At 41.8% G+C, this 19,507-nt stretch overlaps 1 protein-coding gene across 1 annotated transcript in view; it reads right to left on the bottom strand.

Moving 5' to 3' along the window:
• Nucleotides 1-15,792, bottom strand: part of PLOD2 (procollagen-lysine,2-oxoglutarate 5-dioxygenase 2) — a 49,423-nt gene extending 33,631 nt beyond the window's left edge. The window contains exons 1-4 of the mRNA XM_065410540.1: nucleotides 15,742-15,792; nucleotides 13,633-13,769; nucleotides 5,350-5,513; nucleotides 998-1,110 (exon numbers count right to left, since the gene is read on the bottom strand). Coding sequence (XP_065266612.1) covers nucleotides 998-1,110; nucleotides 5,350-5,513; nucleotides 13,633-13,769; nucleotides 15,742-15,777 — 450 coding nt within the window. The 5' untranslated portion in view covers nucleotides 15,778-15,792. The remainder of the gene's footprint in view (nucleotides 1-997; nucleotides 1,111-5,349; nucleotides 5,514-13,632; nucleotides 13,770-15,741) is intronic.
• Between the last annotated feature and the right edge of the window lie 3,715 nt (nucleotides 15,793-19,507).

Raw genomic sequence — 19,507 nt, forward strand, 5'->3', positions numbered from 1 at the left:
CAGTGGAGTTTAGGGTGCATAAAGAATTCCGTATCAGGCCTAAAAGGTGACCTGCAAATATTTTTGAAGTATTTCATTGCAATGAAAACATCTTTTAGCAAGGATCAAATAGGAATTCTGTGTTGCAGCTCTGATTAACTATACCTCTGAAACTCAGGGTATGAGTTATATTTCTAATTACAGATTTAGGTGCCTGGCAGTAGGAACCCAAAACTAAAAATGTTGATCCAGGCATATAAACTTCAAACAGAAAAGGTTTATATTCAGCTTTGAATTACAGTACTTCCTTCAGGCTCTCCAGATTTCCTTACATATTTTGTGACTTGGTTTCACAAACTACTGTTTGATTTTATATACATTTCAAAGGACTTCACCTCTCAGTGAGCCATTCCCTTTATCCCATGTTATACACTCAAAATTACTTCTGAAGCATGACCTTCTGAAACTTCGGCATGTCATTCTGGTTCCCAGACTCTTCCACGCTGGGACCCCTTTTGCCATACCAGGACCACCCTGTGATCTCATCATTTGCTGGGACTTAATTGGAACTCCCATTTAGCAATATGGGATGGATGGGGGATTGTGCCCCCCACATTGAGAATCCAGGCTGTAATCCAGTTAATTCCCCCTTTGGGTGGAAAGTTAGAGAGCAAGAGGTACCTGCAGAGTCCACAGGGCCTTTATTGAGATTAATGGGGCTGATCACATCTCTCAGAGTTATTATTTTAGGCACTACAGTGATGCCTGCCAGGATCTGCAGACAGCCTGAAACAATACTCTGAATCATGATCCTCCTGAAGTCTATTCATGACCCTCTAGGCTGACAGCCCCTGCAGTACAGCAACCATCTTTACACTATGGCATTCACAGCTAATCACAGGAAACTTTTTTTTCATTCTTAGCAAGTTTGTAGCAGCCTTCTGACACTATAATTGAGGCAGCAAGTTATTTCAAGTGGCAAGAACTACTATTGAGGAGAAAACGAGTCACTACATACCCTCTGCAGTGGGTCAATATAGATTTTGGTATAAAACAGCTGGTCATCATCATTATCCTGCAGGTTCCATTGCTGTACTATTTGGTTTATATAAGGAGCATAACCAATAAATCCTGCAATATTACACAAGAGAATTTATTTCTACTTGAAAACGATCTTTCTGATCATTCCATTGCATGTCAGACGGCAGTGTAACCGTTCTCTGCCAGCAGGGGGAGACAAAAGAAATTCATCAATTTCCAGCCAAAATTCATCTCCAAAGATCTGTCTTCATGACACACATTTTGAATAGCTTTCACCTGTTTAGTTAGTTTTCCTTATAATGGCATTTTAAGAAACATGGAGGATTCTGCGATCTGTTTTAGATAGCTAGAAGAAAAGCTCAGACAGTTCCAAGGTGTGGGTCTGAGGCTATGACTGTTGCTAAGAAAGAAGTGATCCAGCTGTGGAAAACGGCATGAAGCTAAGCCTTAGTGTAGTCAGTCTCTCCTTGCTGGCAGGAAAGTATAAATCAACAGTACAGGAAATTCAGCTGAAGCTTGTTACACATCACATTTATTTCAAAGACAAAAAAAAAGAAAAAGCAGGGGCTAGGTTGTGTGGGGGGAAATGGCATTAACTCTCAAAAGCTGTGCCCACGAAGCTCCACCCCCTCATGCGTCCAAGAGGAGCCCAAGATGAGATGCCGTGCACAACAGATTGTGCAGATTTTCATAGTGAACATATTCCCTTCTTGACTGCTTATATTACGGTTAACCATGTGGATATTTAAGTGACAATAGTTAGGCTTCAGCGTTAACACTTCACTGACATCAATAGCAGTAGGTCACAATTCTCTCAGAGCTATTGCTTTAGGCTGCCTGCAGACTCAGAAGGACATTACCTTCTAAGGGTGTGTCTACAGCACAGCTGCTGCAGAAGGAAAGCTACGGTGCTGCAGCTGTGACGCTGTTGAGCTATAAGGTATATGCTTCCTACATTGAGGGAAAGGTTCTTTCCCTTGATGTAGTTAATACACTTCTCTGAGAGGTGGTAGGGAGGGCAACACCAGGGTTTAGGCTGATTTAACTACAGGGCTCGGGGTGACAATTTTTCACAGCCCAAAGCGACATAGCGACATTAGTCGATCTAATTTTAAAGTGTAGACCAGGCCTCAGTTACACTTGGTTTACATTTTGTAGGTCATCTTTGCAAAAACAAGTCTAACGACTTGATTGCGGGGAGGTGGGGTGTTTGTTTGGTTGTTTGTTTGTTTTTTAAATAAATCATAGAATCTCTAGCACAAACATGGCAGCCATCCGGGAAAAGTCACCAAGAAGAAACCCTATTCTGGCAGCTCCAGACCCTGAGTTTATGCAAGCAATGTTTTTGCTAAATAAATATTTTAGCTCTCTCAATCCACTAACCCTCCTTCCCACCTCACAAATTAGCACACATCTTCATACACATTCCTTCAGAAGAAAACAGAGAATACTATTACAAAAAGTGTTGTGACCCAAGAACCTCTCAATGCCAACTGACAAAGGGTTATAGAAATCTAATGAGTCTGGTGTGTGCATCCTAGTTCTCAATAGGATGTCATGTGAGATCTTAAATGAAAGCCAGTGTCACACTGATCATTGATACCACTGTGAAAAATGCATACCGATACTATGTAAGGAGTTACTTATCCATACACTGAAACGTCATAGATTAATTGATTCATAGATTCCAAGGCCAAATTGTGATCATCTAGTCTGACCTCCTGTATAACAGGCCAGAGAACACCCCCCCAAAATAATTCCTAGAGCACAGATTTAAAAATTGTGAGTGATGGAAAATCCACCACAATGCTTGGTAAATTTTTCCAATGGACAATTACCCTGACTGTCAAAAAATTACACCTTATTTCCAGACTGAATTTGTCTAGCTTCAGCTTCCAACCATTGGATTGTGTTATACTTGTCCTGGGTATACCAGTCCTCGGTTGCTATCCAGTGTACTTCACTGCCTGGCCAGTTCCTGCATCTTATAACTGAGACCATAGCAGGTTGTTGCCCTTTCACCATGTATTTATTCTTGCCTTACAACGTATAACTGTACTGCAGGCTTACAGCAAGAGACAGCTTCCACATAGCCTTCTCTGCTCAACCCCAGCTCACTCTCTAAGCTTTCCCCCTGCTTCCTGTTCCTCCCACTTAGATCCTCCCAATTACTGAGCCAATTGCCCCATTAGCCCAGAAATTGCCACCCAAGTGTTAGTAACCCTCAACAAAAATTGATTAATTGGCTTCAATTAAGCCCGCACTCTTCCCAGTGCTGTAGCAACCTCAGAGACCAGGGTGCTACTAATAGTGCCCTGTCACAATACCTCTCTGCTAGTTTGAAGATCCTATTATTTAATATTTGCTCTCCATGCAGATACTTATAGACTGGAATCAAATTACCTCTTAGCCTTCTCTTTGTTACGTTAGTTTCAAAGAGCTCAATCTATTTATAACTATAAGGCAGGTTTTCTAATCTTTTAATCATTCTCGTGGCTCTTCTCTGCATCCTCTCCAATTTATCAACACCCTTCTTGAATTATGAATTCCACCAGAACTGGACATGGTATTCCAGCAGTCCAAATAAAGAGGTAACAAAACTTCTCTACACCTGCTTAAGAGTCCTCTGTTTATGCATCCCAGGATTACAATAGCTCTTTTGGCCACAGCATCACATTGGGAGCTCATGTTCAGCTTATTATCCACCAGAACACCCAAATCCTTTTCAGAGTCACTGCTTCCCAAGACAAAGTTCCCCACCCTGCAAGTATGCCCTATATTCTTTGTTCCTAGATGTATACATGTACATTTAGCTATGTTAAAATGCATATTGTTTGCTTGCACCCAGTTTACCAAATGATCCAGATCACTCTGAATCAGTGACTTGTCCCCTTCATTATTTCCCCAAGTTTTGTGTCATCTGAAAACTTTATCAGTGATGATTTTATGTTTTCTTCCAGGTCATTGATAAAAATGTTAAAATAACTTAGGGTCAAGAACCGATCCCTTTGGGACACCACTGTAAACATTCCCACTGAATGATGATGCCCTGTTTACAGTTACATTTTGAGACCTATCAGTCAACCAGTTTTTAATTCATTTAATGTGTGCCATGTTAATTTTATATCATTCTAGTTTTGTAATCAAAACGTTGAGCGTACCAAGTGAAATGCCTTACAGAAATCTAAGTATATTAAATCAACCCCCATGTTGGCCACAACACTTTGAGTTAGGAAATGGTCATCTATAATGTTTAGAAATTCAGTATTGGCAGCACAAGACCTCCACATGTATTTTAAAGTCTGTATCAAGGTATTAGTTACCAGCAAAGATGAAAAACAGGTTTTCCTCCAGCCAGGAGGTAAGAAATGTATATCCCTCTTTCAGTATGTAAATTAAGAAGTATAAGCTAACACAATGGATGCTCACTTATATACAAAGTCAAAGTCAACATAGAAGCAGCATGCAAGGAAAAAGAAAAAGAAAAAAAAAGAAGCAAGCCTCAGGTGGTTACCCGGTCTATGAGCAAAGACAATGAACGTTGAGGGTATAACAAGAAAGCAATGACAACACCCACCTCCCCCGCCCATCCTACACTCAGGAAGTAAATGGACAGTGTTTACATTCATGAAAATGGGATCTCAGCGAGCCTCGGTTGAAAACACTGCAAAGGACTTTGGGTGAGAAAAACTTATTTAGACAAGTGGTTAACCTGTTAGTTAAGTTTAGACTCTAGAAAGCATGTTATGATTGTGTTTTATATGTAACCATTTGTTTCCAAAGTTTTACTCTCTATCACTTGAATCTTTGATAATATATTTATAGTGAAAACAAGAATAAAGTTTATTCAAGTGCTGTGATGTTAAGCAAAGTGCTGATCCTGAGCTGAATCTTACAAGCTGATGAGTTCTGTTTCTTTGGGAACAGCGGACCTGATAATTCTGTGAGTAGCCCATATGAGGGGACAACTTCAAAAGGGACTTGGGGATTGGACTGCACCTGTTGTTAAACTGCAAGGTAAAGTGAGAGCTGGCATAGCCCAGAGGAGAGTTCTTGAGTTGCTACAGGCTGGTGGTGTTAGGAGGCTGACACCCAGCTAAGTATAAAGAAAGACTCCTTTATGCTGGAAGCAGAGAGGAACAAGGTGATTCTCAGTCACAAGGGTTAACAAAAAAAAATTTCCTCTAATGGTGATTTAGGTGCCCAAACATGAATTTAGGAAACTAGCACTTCAGGTGAGTTGCCCAGCACGCACGCACACCCCCCCTATGAGAACAACAGAACAGCTAGCCTTAATTAACCTTTAATATGTACAACAGTCATACCTACCTCCTGAATTAAGGAATCGTTTTCCACTCCGGACAACGGGATACTTGTCTGCTAATCTTTTATCGGGCCATATTAGTCCATCTGCAGCAAATACTACTTTATGGTTAGCTTGCTGGAACTTCTTTAGCATCTCTTCAGGGCCACCCGCAAAGATAACATCATAGCTAAAAGTAATAGAAAGATACCTGTTAGCACTAATTTTAAAGAAGAAAATTCAAACCAGAAAAGTTTTGGCTTATTCAGACTTAAAACCATGCAGAGTTAAATAAACCAAAGAGTGGTCTCTTAACTTTGATGCAACTGTTTCATTCAGAAACATGGCATATTATGCCAGACTTTAAGTTAACACCTACAGATCCTACTTCTTACCAAGATATGACCAATCAGTATCTTAACCACTCTACATATATGTATCCCTTCCCTGTTCACTTACACACAAAATTTTCTGAATATTTTACTTTTTTGGCTGAAAATTTTAAGGCTTTGCCTCTAACTTGGAGGGGGGGGTTGTTTGGTTGTTGTTTTTTTAGTTTAAGGAGTTCTAATTAAGAGAAGAATAAGAAAATACTTTTTCCATTGTAAAACAACTTAAAAAAATTATTGCGTAGGGGCTCAACAACTGAAATAGATTGGAGTTGAAATCTGGCATAAAATGGCCCTTGCTGTAAAGCAGTGAGTGGTCTTGTTCCAGAACGCAACCGGTTTTGATTTGATGGGGTGACTATCTTTAAAAAGTCACATACTAAGCATGTGCAGTAGCCCTACAGTTTGAAACGTAGAGAAACCCATGAATGCATACACCCTAACTTAGCTATGCACTTTTCAAAGGTTTCAGGAAAATAGAGGATCCGATAAATGGGATCCTCTTCTTGTTGAATTCCCCACCAATACAGCCCCTTATCTTAGATGATAACAGACAAAGCTTGGAGTCCAGATGTCCTGAGTTCTAGTCGCACCTCTTCTACCCACTGGCCTTCACAGTTCTCTAATTTCACATCCTTATTCATCAAAGCCTTGCAGTATAAACCTCCCAGAGCGAGAGTTAAATATAACTCATACACCGCTACCTTGATATAACACGACCCGATATAACACGAATTCGGATACAACGCGGTAAAGCAGTGCTTCGGGGGGGCGGGGCTGCGCACTCTGGTGGATCAAAGCAAGTTCAATATAACGCAGTTTCACCTATAACGCGGTAAGATTTTTTGGCTCCCAAGGACAGCGTTATATCGAGGTAGAGGTATTTCAGGTGGGAACAACAGACAAAAAGGTTGAGGGCCTAGATTTCAAGAGACGTTAAGTTCTTAAACTAAGCTGCTGATGCTCCATAACTCTAGGAAAGCATAAAAAACAGGGAGACAGAATTAAAATGACCAGGCCAAAAAGTCACAGAGGAAGTTTGCAGCACAGCTGGAAACAGAATCTAGTTTGTCCAGCATTACAGATCCTGTCTACTAGAGATCAAACAGCTGCTCAAAAAAAGTGTTTCAAATAAAAGTCGTTGGTTAAACTATAAAACAGGGTTGCATGTTTGCCCACCTTGCAATTTGAGCTCTACAGATGAAAAAACATTATGTATGTGCAAAAACTATTATTAGGTCTTTTTCACAGAGAGCAGAACCATGACACAGAAGTGCTGATGATTTGATTGGGCTGCACTTCACGATAGCCAGTTAGACCTCTGCCTGAAACCCTAAAGACCTGGATTTAGTTTTTACAGCTGACACCTACCTCTTTGTACATATTTGGTAGCCTTGTAGCCTCCTCACCAGAAAATGGAGATATTCGTTCTTACAGCATCTTTCTATACCTCGCTGGGGGACTGTGAGAATTAATTGGGCATTATCAGTTCTTGGGGGGGGGAGGGCAGCAGGGGGCGAGACACTGAGCTATAAGAATGCAGAATAGAACAATCCCCCTGCCTGCTCTTCACTGTGGAAATCTATACATCCTTCACACTTCCAGGAATAAGATGGAGAATAAATCATTGTGATTACTTATATCAGGTAACATTACAACAGGAATGCAGCAAATGAAACATACCTTTGTCAAGTATTTGTGGGCCCTAATCCATTTAATCCTAATCCACCTTCACTCTAATATAAATGTAGACAGTATTTCATTAATGACTAGTTCCCTTGTTTATGCATACTTTAGGTGTTATTCCAGTCAGTAAGTGGGAGGCTAGGAAGCCTGCCTTCCTTAGTGACAATTATAGAGGTTTGAATTTAAAGCAATTACATATGGAATTCATATCATGAATATGTTACATAGCACAGTTATATGCCCTGTGGTCTATGAGTCTTGATCTATGAGTTTTTTTACTATGCAATCTAGTTGCTTACTTCAAAAAAAGAAACCAAATTAATAGGAGCATAGGAAATAAAAACTGCCGGTTGGATTAAATCAGTAGTCCATCTTTTCCAGCAGCCTGTCTCCTAGTATGGCCACACTAGATGTTTGAGGAAGGGGAAAGAAACCCTTCAACAGGCCAGTTTGAACTACTTGCCCATAGAAGTTTCTTCCTAAATTCTGTCAGTTACTGGATGACTATGAAAGAGAAAAAAAGTCTTATTCTTTGTAATCCCCCTCTCCCACTGCCACTGTCTAACCTTACTGTGGATGTTCTCTTTACCCATGAGAACATCCAGTCCTTGAATCCTGCTAACCTCTTGGTCTCAGGTGATATCTTGTAGCAGTGAGCGTCACAAGTTTATTGTACATTGGAGGGCCGAGCGGGGAGAGGGGAAACAAACTTCTCAGTTTGAATATTGTTGCCTTTCAATTTCATTATGTTCTTGTACTACAAAAACTAGTAAAGAGAAGCTCTGCGTTTAACTTCTCTATCTCATTCATCATTTGGTATTATGCAAACATATGCCTTCTTCTCCATCACCTCTAAACTAAACAGCTCCAATGTTTCATTCCATCCTCATAATGAAATCTTTCTACTTCTAGTAATATTAGTCTCTCAACTCTGAGCACCATTTTCCTGCTATAACTTTTTGGAGGTTGGCTGAGCAGAACTAAACTGTATTCCAGGTGAAAAAAGACGTACCATTGAGAGCATTATAATATTTTCTATCCCATTCTTTATACATCTTAATATTTTGTTTTGACTGCTATTGCTTATTGAGCAGAAGTTTTCACTGAGCTGACGACAATGATGCCCAGGTCTCTTTCCTAAAAGGTTACAGTTAATTTTACAATAAGCAATGTTTATGTGTAGTTCAAATTATTCCTGCCAACGTGCATTTCTAAATTACATATCCCTGTCACCTGACAAGGCTCTAATTCCTCTGAGGCCTCCTCTAATCAGGTATAGCAGTCAGTGACCATGGTGTATCTGTACCATTACCAATACCCAGCATAGCCAGCAAAACAAAAATAAGATACTCTTTGAAGTGGTGCAGCTTATTTTGCTTGGAAGTGGGGCTAATTGCACTTCTTTGCCTTCCCCTTTTACACTAGGGATTTGTACCAATGAAGCTACACCAGTGGCTGAAGTCCCCAAGACCTGACTCAGTGCTGTTGTTACACCTGCCCCCAACCCATACCACACAATGCAGTTAGCTTCCCCACCTAACTTTGACTTTCCTGTGGACCTTGGCATTAAAGGGCATGATATCTGCCCACATCCCTGTTTTCCCCAGATTAAATCTTAGCGTGCATGCACCCTGAAAATTAGTGGCATTTACCTGATTTAATCTAGAGGAAAATACTGTTTAAGTAATAAAACAGGTGTTGAAAGAGGCATTTATGAGAAATGGGTTTTCAAAGCATCCTCTATAAAAGAAGAACAAACCACTGGCAAAAGCTACTTGTTATGAACCGTAACAGAAGCAGCAGAGTCAGAGTTTAGTCCCTTGGCCAAAAAGATGCCTTATTCCAAAACTGAGAGACTTGGCATAGCTGCATCCTTTCCATCTTATTTCCTATGGGGGAAGGGGGGAATGAAGAGACTTCAAAAACAATCTCAATCTATCTGCCAGGATGAGGACACAGTAATAGCAAGAATACCATTTTTTGGAGTCAAGGGGAAAAAATCCTTGCCTCATAAATTACTCTGAAGACAAATGAGTAATTTGGAAGGAAACTCATTTTTCTGAAAGTGGTATCTTTGGCGTCCCTTTCTCTTCAAGCAGGTGCAATTTCTTGCTGCACTCAACTCCAAAAGGCATAAGCATACACATTAGGGGAGCAGGCATGCCAGAGCACACTGCACAACAGCTATTCTTTGCTTCCCAGCACCCATGGGACGCAGAGTGTCAGAGCAGCCAGGAAGTCATTCTAATTTACATGGGTTGGGGCAGGCAGCAGAGGCTGAGTAGGCCCCTGCAAAAGGTATCAATGACTCAGACGAACACCAGAAGGGACCATCAGGATCATCTAGTCTAACTTCCTGCACAAAGCAGGCCACAGAACCTCACCCACCCACTCCTGTAATAGACTTCTAACCTCTGGCTGCGTTACTGAATTCCTCAAATCATAATTTAAAGCCTTCATGTTACAGAGAATCCACCATTTACTCTAGTTCAAACCAGCAAGTGATCCATGCCCCACACTGTAAAAGGAGGTGACCACCCCCTTCTCCCCCCCCCCGGTCTCTGCCTGAAAGCTTCTTCCCTCCCTCAAATGCAGGAACAAACTAAAGGAGAATCCATCCACTGAGTACTACTCTAAGAGTAGTCCTTTGAAGTGAAGGGGACCTACTTACAGAGTAAGGTACTGCTCAAAAGGAATAAGGGTGCTGCTTTACAGACTTTTCTAAAATGATTTAAATTTATGATGCTAAAATAAAGTGCTTCGCATCCAAGTATCTTTACATTTCATAGAACTTCTTAACACTCATTCCAGTTTTCCAATTGTCTAAAAAGCCTTTAAAAAAAAAAAGTAATCATCTCCATTTGGCTTGGCAGACCTGACCAACCCAGCCACCACTAGTTTGGAAGCAGAAAGAGGAGGAGGGCTTTGCAGCACAAAGCAGAGTAACTGGTAAATAGGCACCCCAAGGAAAGGAAGTGTGTTACATACCATATATAAAAGTAAGTAGTTTTATGAAAACTGGTTTGCCCTCCTGTAGGTTTGACACAAGGTTTAATTAAAAGAAATAAGTATCCTTGGAGTCTCCCCAGCCTTACAGACATTATCTGCCTTTGTCCAGACACATCCTTCCCTCCTCTTCCCATTCAAATTGGTGAAGCCTGACTCAGAGCTAGGATACAGCAAGACAGAGGGGATAGGCTGATGGGGAGAAGAAAAATGGGGGTTGGTCAAAGGCTTTAGCCCAGTCGTTTTATGGCAGGCTGCACTTTTCCACTTTCCAAATGGATCTACTGCAGCATCTTCCAGCTGAGGACAGGAACCAGATGCATCTCCAGAGCACTGCTTCCTAAGCAAATTTACTTCTGCAGTAACAGGTTTATCAAAGGTGGCTCCATTCCTCCCTCATCCCCAGAAGATTAGTGTAATGCCCTGCACTAACTATTTGTGAAATGGATACGCTGGCCAGGACCCGGCAAGTGAAAGAATAACCCACACAGGTGTTTAGGGCTTTAAAAAACAAGCTGAAGCTTTATTAGTCAGTGTGATTGAACTTTATTAACAGTGAGCTTTAATTTAAACACCACCACCACAGCTGTTACTCAGCAACACCAATCCATTGTGGAGCTCCAATTTCCACTAACTGAGATGGCTCTCTTATCCTACAAGGCAGCTTCACTTCTGATCCAAACAAATGCCAGCATTAGGGATTAACCATCCTTCTAATGCTCCTCTTTCATGGAGAGAAGTGCAAAAAATACGGATAACTGACGAGTGAACATGTGCACAATTTAGATGCCCAATACCCCGTCTGAGTCCTCAGTGGCTCCAGGCCCATTGCTCAGGGTTGGAGTAAGCAAAAACTACCCTACTTTCCTGCAACATTTGGACATTAATGTAACTAAATCTTGTCATTGACTGTATCATTCATTACATGCCAGGCCTGCCTGTTACTTCAAAGATAGCAAAAAAGAACAAGCATCTTGCAGCATGGGAAAAATTCCTTCCCAATTCTACACAGGTGGTGAGCCATAGCTTAGATGAACACCACAGCCTATTTCTATGCTAGAAAAATGAACTTGCTCCTATGTGAAATGATGTGACTGCACCAGTAGTTCAGTGTATCTAACTGACCTTGCATGAGCAACAGTGGGATTTGAACCTGGGACTCAGAGAATTAGCAGTATGAGACTTTACTACTCAAATTATAGGACTAAGACCTTGTGACTTTTACACCCACTTAGGGAGAGGGCAAAAGCAAAAGGACAGACTTTAACTCAAGAAATATAAAATGGGGGGGGGGGGGGGGCGGGAGATCCCTCTACAATCAGTTTAAAAATTTGAAAGAGATTTCACACACAAGTCCTAAGTAAAGATATCTTCAAAATTAAAAAATTTAAAATAAGTTTCACTAGTACTTGGCCAATAGGGCAGACTAAATTACTCATTTTATCAAACCCAAATAGTTAACTCCTTTTAAAGAATTAAACAAACAACTGCTCTCACAATGCATTCCATTTATCAAAATGCAGTAAATTGGTAATAAGATTAAATATGAAAGAAAGTGTCTGTAAGTAGCAATTTAATATCTGAATGGGTAGCTTATCCTACCAATCGTACATCACTCTAAATGCAAATTAAATGTAGGAGAGTGAAAATATTTAGTCCCCCTAGGTCATTTCTATTACAAATGTTATTCATAAAGTGGGTAAACGGATTTGTGCTTTCCATTTCTAACTACTACTTGCATATCACAAAGAAAAAATGAGAGAATGTAAGTCAAGTCATAAAACATGACTGTAAGGTTGAGAATCCAGTTGAACAGCTGTCCTAACGCATAAGGTAGATAGAAAAGCATGGGAAATTTTGAATAAATAAGATAATGCAGGGAGATCACTCTCTCACATATGAACTTTGCTAACCTAGCCCCTCCATATCTGTTTAACTTGCAAAAACACTCCTAAACTTTGAAGGAAATCCAAAATTGCACAGAAGTTATACTAAATCAAAAGAGAAATTAACCTGGTGTAAGCCCAAGAGGCCATTGCATTGTGGTCTTGTTTAGAATGACAGTATGTGTCAATGACAGATTGTGTGGTTTTAAAGATGAAAAGAAAAAGAAAAGAGAAATAAAAAGAATTGTAGTATGTCTGCCAAAAATTTTATTCCAAACTGACAAAAGTCTGCATCAGCTGCTAGGACATCACTGTCAATAATAAAAGCAGCAGATGTTACTCAGCTCACACAACTTCTCAGGGTGCGCAAACTGACGCATTTCTGCAAGTCCCTACTTTGTGATTCACTCTCCTGGCATCCACCAAGGCAACTGCTTTAAAGGTTTGACCTGGCTCTGATTGAAGTTGACAGGGAAGCTTCTGTAGCCTTCCATGGACCAGATTCTCAGTGACACCAATCCTGTCCTTAGGGAAGGAACAGGAGAGATGGGGGCGGGGGAGAGAGCGGAAGGGAGGTAGAAGGAAAGATGGCTTCAAGTCACCTTTGTGCTCCTTATATTCTGGTCTGAGAGGGACCTACCTGGCCCTCAGGGAGGCTGCTCTAACTTATAATTTGCTATGGACCCTGGGAAGCAGAAAACAGCTGTAGTTAAATGTGCTGCAGCATGCTACATCCCTGCTCTGGGGCTGTCCTCTCCTCATAGGCAGTAGAATCATGGCTGGTGAGGGAGCCCTTACTGCAGCTCTACAGCAGGTGGGGAGACCCTCACACAGGAGATATTTTCAGGGAGCACTTCCAGCCTATTTAAGACCCCTTTAACTGCCAGACCAACATAAAGGGGCTTTAGTGTTTCTGAGAATTACGCCCCAGCGGTCTACTGGCCACCACTTCAGTTTGAAGCTGCTTTTACCACTTCCTCACACACCATTTCCATCTCACAATCACTTTGTTATAACAGCAACAAGACAGTTGCTTTTTCATGGGAAAAGGTAAACTAATAACCAAATGTCTAGTGAGTCAATGCGTTTCACAGCTTGTTCGTGCAATAACATTGTTCATAGTACAGCAGAGCCATGGCTCCGAAACAATTTTTACATCTGTAAATCTGACAAAAAAAACCAACATCCGATCCAATTGCATAATATTTTTATGAATGGAAAACTAGAAGCTAACTTTCTCAGATAAAAACTAAAGCAGGAGAAAATATCAGCATGCCACAAGAGCTTTTATTAGCATCCTATAAAGAGTAGGGCATGAAAGCAACAAGCAGAATTTGCTTACCATTCAACAAACATTACAACCAAGTCCTCTTGATCAGCATAGCTTTCTATTCCTTCTTTCAGCAATCGCACTTTCTGTCCTCCTCCAATAGAGTTAATTAACTTTCCACCTTTCCACTCTTCACCTTTACCAAGAACCTGGAAACAGGGAGAAAGTACATTTTTTCGCTTGTACCCAGAGGGTAATTTTTAATATAACCTCGTTAAAAAACGGATGTCAAAGAAAAGGCAAGCAAGCAAACACTTTAACTAGTGGATATTATAGCATTGTAAAGTGCAGTGAGTCAGCATTTCAAGCATTCTAAGTTTTCCATGTCAAGTAGAACTGAGCACAATGACATCATTTCAGAAATAGGAGAGACATTTCCTACCCAAACAAGAACCGAAAGATTACGTTCCACTACATCTCATATCTAGGGTGACCAGATGGAAAATGTGAAAAATCGGGACTGGGGGTGGGGGGGGGTAATCGGTGCCTATATAAGAAAAAGCCCCAAATATCGGGACTGTCCCTATAAAATCGGGACATCTGGTCACCCTACTCATATCTGTCTCACTTAGGAAGAGAAGATATGTGGATGGTAATATTCCTCTAAATTGTGTATTAAAACAATCGTTCACTACATGACCTTTAAACATTGCTACAGTATTTGGAGGGAAAGAGGGGTGAAAGAGCATAGAAGAGACATGACAATGGAAACTATAAACATTTAGTTTTTAATGCCTCAGGCCACTTTCTCACACTAGAAGTTTAGGATGGATTCCTCAATGTATGATAGGCAGTTAAATCAACTAAACAGAATTCCATCCTTACCAAGTATTGTAGGGAATCATATCAGCAATAAACACCTACATCTTTTGTAAGCCTTGAAAGTTTAACACAAGATTATTATTTTTCTTGAACTACTAAATATCAGAGGGATTACAGCAATATAGGTGCTATAGAACAATCAGCAAAATTACAAGCAAACTCTCCAAAGGTCAATTTCCTAGGATTTTTAATATATTATTTTTCAGTTAGGAAAGATGATCTTTCCTCCTGTACTTTTTCAGGACTTGATGGTTGAAGTAAACAGACTGCAGCATTTCAACTTATTTCTAAAAGAGAAACCAATGGGCCAACAGTCATTAATTGGTCTCTTTTGATTTACAGTTTCAATAGTGTGATAAGCATGGATAATGTTTTACCACAGATTCATTTCAATCCCTTGGTTTTGTCTTGAGGGACTGATTTATGGAGAAAAGTTTAAAAAATGGGGGGGGGGCGTGCTCCTGTGAGATTTGCATGCAGGAGACAGCTTCAGGATACAGATTCCTTCGTTCTGCATTGAAATAGTAGGACAGAGTAGGCCAGCAAGAGGATTGGGCGATCAAAAGTGGTGAAAGAGTGATAAGGGAGGATTGAGAAGATTTGTATTGTCCTCTCACCAGCTCTACAGAGATTCCCTGGGAAATGTAACACAGCTAAGGGATTAGGTTTCCATGCCTCCCCACCCCCAATAGTAGGACCCATTTAAGAGGTATGGGGCCCTGAAGGCATCTTCAGCTGCATGAGTTCTGTCAGCACAGCTCCCATGGGTTTTGCTGCAGGAGGGATGATGAGGTAGTCAAATAAATATAGCTTTGCTAAGCAAAGACCAAGGTGTGACATGATAATCTACAAACACTTGAAGGGTGCGAATACTGAGGGAGGAGTGGCATGCTTAGAACAAAAAGGTGCAACAGCAAAATAGCTAGGAATAATAACAAATGTGGTAGTAACGGAATGAAATTAAGAAAGAAAAAACAGACTTTCAGAAAGGTCTTCCCAACTGTGAAATCTATGAATCTGTGGAATAATTTCTCAAGGTCAGTGGAAGAAACCCCATTTCCTGGCACATTTAGAAACAGACTAGACAAAACACTAGCAAATGTGTCATGGGAAACCTATCCTGCAAGGATACGGAACAGATGACCTAATGGGTTGTCTCCATTGCTAGGTTCCATAACTGTTTTACCTTACTGCAGCATAATCATGACACATTGTTTCGGTGTTAAGACTATTTCATTTCTGAGTTGAGGCTATAAAACTATGTCCAATATTCAGAATGAGTGACAGAGCATACAGTACCTTCACTGTATAGTTGAAGTGCTTTGCAGTTTGCATGAAGCGGTGAAAGCCATCTGTTTCTTTAGTTGCTACAGTTAGAACTAATAGTTTATCTGGTGGGGGCAAAAAAGAGATAAGATCAACAACTTTATATCATAAAGCCACAGTTTATGACAAAGAGGCGGACCATCAGATTTGAATGCATATTAGCTTTCATAGTCCACACTGAGCAACATTGTGGAGTTACTAAAGTACTTGTGCCCCTGTGTGTGTCTGATTTAGAAAAAAAAAAAAATGGAGAGGATGTCACATTACAGGATTATAACTTAAAATGAGGAACCAATTACTTCAGATGAACAAATACCCTGTGTTCTTCCATATGCCACAATGAAAAAAGCAGAATATATCTAAGATGCAAACAAATGGAATCTAAACAAAAACAAGCTAATATAATTATGACACAGGAAGGGCTCTTTAAAGAAAAACGATGCAATACATTTCTAGTCTGAATTGAACTAATCCTAGGTCTGATTACCACACAGCAGCAATGCACTACAGAATTTTGTACCAGATCCAGCTTACCAAATTCTTTAAATGCAGTTGGCAGGCACAGGGGCTTGGAGACTCCGTTTATAGGTTAACATTTTTACAGTTCTAGAAATGCACTGCTGGGAGTAGAGTCCCCTGGAAGCCTGCACTCCTGTGACGGATTAAATTTTTTTGCCTTTAAAACATGGTGTCAAAGAGAAAAGCTGTTCATTCTTATTCCAAGTCTGAGGTTTGTATGCCACCTTGTTGCCTACTCTGTACTTTCAGTGGCATGCCAGCAAATGACAGTAAACAAACTTTCTTGTCATCGCCTTTGCTTTTGACTGAAGTTGCTATCTTGAAGGGTTCAGATGAAACTGTGAAGCTCCAGAAGAGCTTGGCATTGCCCTGACTCAACTGTTGAGCAGTGCTCTGTACCATGGCCTCAGTACCATGGCTATGCAATAAAGGTCCACACTCAGTTATGGGTACCTAATCATGCAGGAACCCTATCCAACTTTAACCTTCTAGCCAGACTGGTCGGTGCGCCAGTGAGTATTTCAGTTCTCTAGTTTGGTTCAAGCCACAGCTGTTTTCTAAACAGAGCTTGTGAGCCCACTGCCACTCAGGGGTTCCATCCACCAGCTCCTGCCAGCCGGGATCCTGGCTGCCGGATCCGCTCAGCCCGCTGCCGATCTGGGGTCCCAGCCCTGCCCATATACAGTGGGTACCTACCTTCTCCCTGGTTCTGGCCCATTCTCTTCCTCTCTCTGCATTGAGCTGAGGGTGGGAGTGCACTGAGCACAGGGCTGGGGGGTGAAGGGTCTGGCCAGGAGCTAGAATGAGGGAGGGGGCTCAGGGTTGGGGCAGAGGATTAGGGTGCGGGGGGATGCGGGCTGGGGATGAGGGGTTCATGATGCAGGAGGGGGCTCAGGGCTGGGGCAGAGGATTAGGGTGCGGGGGATGAGGGCTCTGGCTGGGGAGGATGAGGGGTTCATGATGCAGGAGGGGGCTCAGGGCTAGGGCAGAGGATTAGGGTGCAGGGGGATGAAGGTTGGGGATGAGGGGTTGGGGGCGTTGGAGAGGCTCAGGGCTAGGGCGGAAGGGCAGGGTAAGGGCAGCCTGCCCTGGCCATAGCGGATGGGGGGCACTAGGACCCTGGGGCAGCAGACAGCAGTTGTTGCCGGGAGCCACTCCGCGTAGGAATGTGCTACACCGGCAGAACAAGCAGGCACGGGAGAGGCGCGCGCCACTTTCTTCCAGGCAGGGACGCGGCGGGGCAGGGGGGAGACCCGCAGGCGGGGGCCGGGGTCCACTCCAGGCAGGGCCAGGGGAGAGATCCAGCTCCAAATATTGGAGGAGCAGAGCCCCCAGCCCTGAATATTCCTGGAGCATGGCTCCAGGGGAGGGGGGAAGGCGGGGGAGGGGCCGGCAGCTTGCCGCGCCGGGAGAGTGGAGCCATTTGCCCACCCCTGCATTAGGGTGTGCCTGGGCACACCCAGCACACCCCGTGTGCACACCTATGTCCCTGCCCCCGTGGGGGGGGGGGGGGGAAGAGAAGAGCGGGCCGGGCCGGGCAGGATTTTTAATGGCACCCTGCTGCCTGCCAGGACTCCGGCAGGCAACAGCGTGCCATTAAAAATCGGCTCGCGTGCCGTCTTTGGCACGCATGCCATAGGTTGCCGACCCCTGCCCTAAACACACAGGTCTTCAACGTTTGTGAATTTTATTGGTCACCTTCCAGTTGGCATTTTGTTTTGTTTGCAAACAGAATAAATAAACCATGATGTAGTAAACATACTGCTTATCCGTTTCCGTCACTTGCCTTGTGGGATGCATATCACTAGTTACTGTTCCCTGGGATCAGTGAGCTTCAGCAAACCAACTGAGCTATCACTATTTCATTGCTCCTTCACCTACTCCTTTGATTACTGGGTGAGAGCTAGCAAAAATAGCAAAAGGAGAACTAGGAACAGAACAACAGGGCCCAAGAAAATAACATGATTCTCTAACCACATCGAAGGAAAAGTGGAGTTTTAACCTAGAGTAAAGGTTTTTACCCACAAAAGCTTATGCCCAAATAAATCTGTTAGTCTTTAAGGTGCCACCAGACTCCTTGTTGTTTTTGTAGATACAGACTAACACGGCTACCCACTGATACTTAACCTAGAGTGTTCATGAAGGAAAGTGTTTCCTTTTAATTCAACCCCACCAGACTACAGAGATTGGCTTCAAGATCCATAGAAATAGGGAATCAAAATTACACCTCTGCCTCCCGTTGTGCAGTGCCTAGCTGCTGCCTTCCCTCCCTCGTGTGGCTTTATTTCAGTGATGGAGTGGTGTCAATAGTTTTAATTTGAAGTATTTGGAAATTCTTTTGGATCAAAGAGCCTACAGAAATGTGCATGCTATTCTAAGCAAACAGTTGCAGTTAACAGAGATTGGTGAAGTTGTACAGATAAACTAAGAACTGAGTGGACAAAAACTTCTGGAGGTTAGAAAAAGATAATTATTTCCTACTCCTCTGGTCCTTGAACATTTTCATTTCCTGGATCAAAAGTACCAAAATCGTGCAGGACAGGTGGCTCTGATATCCCCAGCCAAAGCGGAAACTGGAAATACTTGAAGTGTGACAAGAAAAAAAAAATCTATTTGAGATTTACAGCCCAAGTTTGAATACTAGATAAACATCCAAGCTTTAGGGTGCTTATCCAAATATTTTTAAATTTCTCAAGCGTTTCGACTTAAAAATATTTCAGCAGCCTTTTGTAAAAATACAGTCCCCATGTTTTAAAATGTATGGGTTAATCTCACAATAGGACTTCAATGCAAAGTGTCCACGGAGGTACTGACCTACAACCAGACACAAAATGTGAAATAATACTTCTATATGACTAAAAAATGTTTGTTTTAAAGGACATCCAATCTAAAGTGGTTATACAGGAGTCAATATAGAATGAATAAAAGTAAATCCTGGACCACGACTAAACCAAAACTGAAGAGAAAAGGGTAGGGTTTTTTCCCTGTGAAATGAGAATAAATTATATATTAATTTAAAAATATAGCACTTAAAAGAAATAAAATGCACTAGAAAATGTGATCTTACTAGACTGTGTTACAAGGCCAAGTTAATCCTACATGACCCCTAAAGAATTGGCTACAGATTTACAAGACTTGGCAGAATTTCATATGCGGCAGACATATTTTACATCTACCCTTTCCTGCGGAATGTTAACGTCAAGGATTTCAATATCTGTAC

Source organism: Emys orbicularis, chromosome 9 (genome assembly GCF_028017835.1).
Source record: "Emys orbicularis isolate rEmyOrb1 chromosome 9, rEmyOrb1.hap1, whole genome shotgun sequence".
Classification (NCBI taxonomy): domain Eukaryota; kingdom Metazoa; phylum Chordata; order Testudines; family Emydidae; genus Emys; species Emys orbicularis.